Consider the following 3,548-nt stretch of genomic DNA (forward strand, 5'->3'; position numbering starts at 1 on the left):
GAAGGATGAAAAAGAAGAAGAAGATCAAATCCATGGCGTAGGAAACGCATACACTCCCTTCTCTCTCTCTCTCTCGGCTACTCTGCAGAAAAAGGGCACATTTTTTAGTACTTTAGATTGGACAACAGTCTGCTCCCTCTTCCCCATCTCTCTGATGTGACATCGGATAACTCTGGGTCTCTGCTCTCTGCTACCTTTCGTCTGATGGTCTTTTTGGGGCTTCCATGACTCATATATACGATTTCGACCTCCCTTTATACAACAGACAACGACCCCCCTCCCCCCATTCATAACCTTTTTAGCTAAGACATCCTTGTCTATCCCATTTCCCCCCTGTGTAGGTAAAATGGCCGAGAAAAAACTCTGCTGTGTTTCTCTCTGTATTTGGTCTTTGTTTTCTCTCCTTTCTCACGTTTCAATTTGCAGGTTTTTATTCGCTTTGATGATGATGGGGCATTTTTTGAAAGGTCTGTAAAAGAAACCCTAACAAATCGACAAGAGGCACAGCCATAGCTCAGTTGTAGCTCTTATTTCAATTTCTCTCCGTCTCCCAATGAGAGGTGACAAAATTCATACCACTCTCCTCATTTCTGCACTTATTGGTGAAATTTAGAGGCTTGCTTTCATCTCTGTATTTTTGGTAAATTTTAGGAATAAAACGGAGAGGAAAGAAAGAAAAGCTTTATTGACGGCCGTTTTCTTTGATCACAACATTCATTAGACAATTTCATTAGTTTAATGTCCAAAAGTGTTGGGTATATATCTTTTAGGTTTTCTCTGGGAACTGTAAGGATGAAAACCCTGTATTTTTGCTCAGTATTTCTGATTATAAAACATAATTTATTATAAATAAATAAATAAATAAATTGTAAATTACTTTTTTTCTTAAGTAATTGTGGTGAAAAATACACACAATACAGTGAATGTTTACTGATGCAAAAACCTTATTTATTTATTTATGTATTGTATGATATTGTGTTTTCTAGCTTAATTACAGATAGGAACATACATATAATACACGAAGTGATTACCGAGACCAAAGTCTTGTCTTTTTCTATGCAATTGCAATACAAAATGAGCAGTTACTGATGAGTGGTTATTGTATTGCTAGAGCAATTGTGGCAGTTGTGAATGATCACCTTTTCTTCTGGAAGAGCTCTTTTTATAGAGATTAAACATCAAAAAAGTTTTTTTAGTCTCTAAGGGTTTGTTTACACCAAGCCAAGCCAAGCTGGATTCTGAGCAATTTCCAGGTCCTTTGTTCCGCTGGGAACAAAGGATGGTTCCTCACAAAGAAATTGTTCCCATGGGGGTAGTGGTGGCAGCTCATCCTGTAACCCCCACCCATTCGAAGCAAATAAAGCTTCTAGAAGATCTCTTCAAAGATTACGGTGTCCGTGCAGCTACTATAGTCAAATTTATGGAAATGGGCTTCACTTTCAATACATTAGTAAATATGATCGAACCTGAGATCGATGATGTCATCAAGACCATGGTAGAAGGCTATCAAATGGAGCTTCTGGTCGGGGAGAGATATGGTCTGAAGTCAGCCATTCGAGCCGAGAAAAAGCGGCAAGATGAAGAAGTTGAGCGACAACGCTTAAAAACACTCGGGAATAGTAATGGGAAGAAACAAAAATTGGACGATAATGGCACAGCGGTGACTTCAGCTGAGGGTATCATACTTGTTGTCCTTTGAAAGTTTTGCCAATTTTTTTGGAGCCTATATCTTTACAATTTTTTTCTAGAGGGTTACGAGCATATGCCCAATCATACAGTATGCAGTCAATTAGGCCAGAGATACGCTCAATAGCTTATGGATGGGATTTTGTGGAGTACAATCCGGGTAGTTGGGGTTTGGACATAGACCTAGGTATAAATATGGGACATTTCAAGACCTATTTATACATTTTAACTCTAGAATTTTGTGTGGCCAGGTGGTCACCCATGATATGGGAAGGTTAATTGGTATTGATGTCTTGCTACCTAGTGCATATTTAGGCATCAAGACTTAGAAAGAGAATTGTACCCAATAGCAAGAAGTGCATAAACTAGGCTGCAAGCCATATTGATTCAGGTTAATACTTGGGTCTTTGTCCCAGCCACTTGTTTGCACATAGACCTGAACCTAAAGTTAATTGTTGTAAAGGTTATGGCTTTCTATCTCCAGGCCACATCTGTCACGATTGAAGCCAATTAAATGTTCATCCATGAGCTAATGACCTTATTGCTAGGCCATTCGCTACATTGAAGTTTGATAACAGGGGATGCTCGAGACAAGGACCCATGGTCAAGAAATTAGTTCGGTCACATGATATTAATTTTCTAGATATGTTGGATCATGCAAGCAAAGGTAAAAGACTCGAGCATTTGGATTTTTGCAGGAAACCGAGAGCAGAGAGGAGATAATGGCATTATGTTCCTTGATGCTGTTGCCACCAATGGGCCATTGAATTTGAACTCAAGGGAGCATGCACAACAAGAGCATAGCCATGCACAACTTGGTCCTCCAGGCCTATTAGCCATACCTGAGCCAAGTAGTGATAATGAAGGGAGGACATTGGTGCGAAAGAAACAGAAGCGACGTCTATCTTCTCGTGAGCCAGGTGAGGATGGAGATGATCGAACAAGAGAACATCCTTTCATCGTTACCGAACCTGGTGAAGTGGCAAGAGGGAAGAAGAATGGATTGGATTACCTCTTTGACCTCTATGAACAATGTGGAAGGTTCTTAGATGAGGTGCAACAAATGTCAAGAGAAAGAGGGGAAAAGTGTCCCACGAAGGTATATCACCGGTAATTCTCATTACAATAGTTGTGATTTTAGGTCAAAACTGCTGTATTAGAGAGAACCTTGGTTAAATTATTTTTTTACTAGACTCTTATCATTTGTTTAGTGCAAAAGAGGGTCAATTGACATCTAATTGTGGTGCCTCCAGGTGACAAATCAAGTGTTTCGACATGCAAAGCTTAAAGGTGCGAGCTACATCAACAAGCCAAAGATGCGACATTATGTACACTGCTATGCATTGCATTGCCTAGACAAGGAGAAATCTAACTTTTTGAGGAAGTTGTACAAGGAGAGAGGTGAGAATGTGGGTGCTTGGAGGCAAGCTTGCTACTACCCATTGGTGGAAATGGCCCGAGCAAATGGTTGGGATACAGAAGGGGTTTTTGTCCGGAATGAAAAGCTTCGGATTTGGTACGTTCCAACTAAGCTCCGACAGCTTTGCCATCTTGAGAAGAGCAAGGATAGCGATAGTTGTAGCTATGAATAGGTGTACACATACATACATAACCTCTTCCATCCTTTTGACAACAATGTCTTCTATGGGTATGCCCAACTTATTTTTCACAAATGTGCTTACAATCCGTGATGATTAGGTTTTTGTCAATCAATCGTCTTGTTTCGTGATTGTTAGCTCGGAAGGAACTGTAAAACAACTTCTTATTCCATATCACATCAAAGGATGTATTGGTCATTGTATTTATCTTTATGTTGTTATGGACATGCATTTGATCATGGCAATCAAAGAGAGGCTTTGTCA

The 3,548-nt window shown here is 39.8% G+C and overlaps 1 protein-coding gene across 1 annotated transcript; it reads left to right on the forward strand.

Annotated features, from left to right (window-relative positions):
- The first annotated feature begins 402 nt into the window (after positions 1-402).
- On the forward strand, positions 403-3,548 carry LOC147850157 (floricaula/leafy-like protein FL1). The gene is made up of 4 exons (XM_087336553.1): positions 403-560; positions 1,112-1,676; positions 2,385-2,785; positions 2,940-3,548. Exons 2-4 carry the CDS (start codon positions 1,280-1,282, stop codon positions 3,276-3,278), a joined length of 1,137 nt encoding a protein of 378 aa, XP_087192679.1. The 5' UTR covers positions 403-560; positions 1,112-1,279; the 3' UTR covers positions 3,279-3,548.

The sequence above is a fragment of the Azolla caroliniana genome, unplaced genomic scaffold (assembly GCF_043228905.1).
Source record: "Azolla caroliniana isolate FFs.n. ecotype wild unplaced genomic scaffold, voAzoCaro1.0.p SCAF_21, whole genome shotgun sequence".
NCBI lineage: Eukaryota > Viridiplantae > Streptophyta > Polypodiopsida > Salviniales > Salviniaceae > Azolla > Azolla caroliniana.

Bases quoted from the DNA above. Each gene is read 5' to 3' on its own strand.
- LOC147850157 (XM_087336553.1), top strand. From the start codon at position 1,280: ATGGTTCCTCACAAAGAAATTGTTCCCATGGGGGTAGTGGTGGCAGCT. The intron at 1,677-2,384 runs GTATCATACTTG...GGATTTTTGCAG, and splicing joins AGCGGTGACTTCAGCTGAGG to GAAACCGAGAGCAGAGAGGA. The intron at 2,786-2,939 runs GTATATCACCGG...TGGTGCCTCCAG, and splicing joins GGGAAAAGTGTCCCACGAAG to GTGACAAATCAAGTGTTTCG.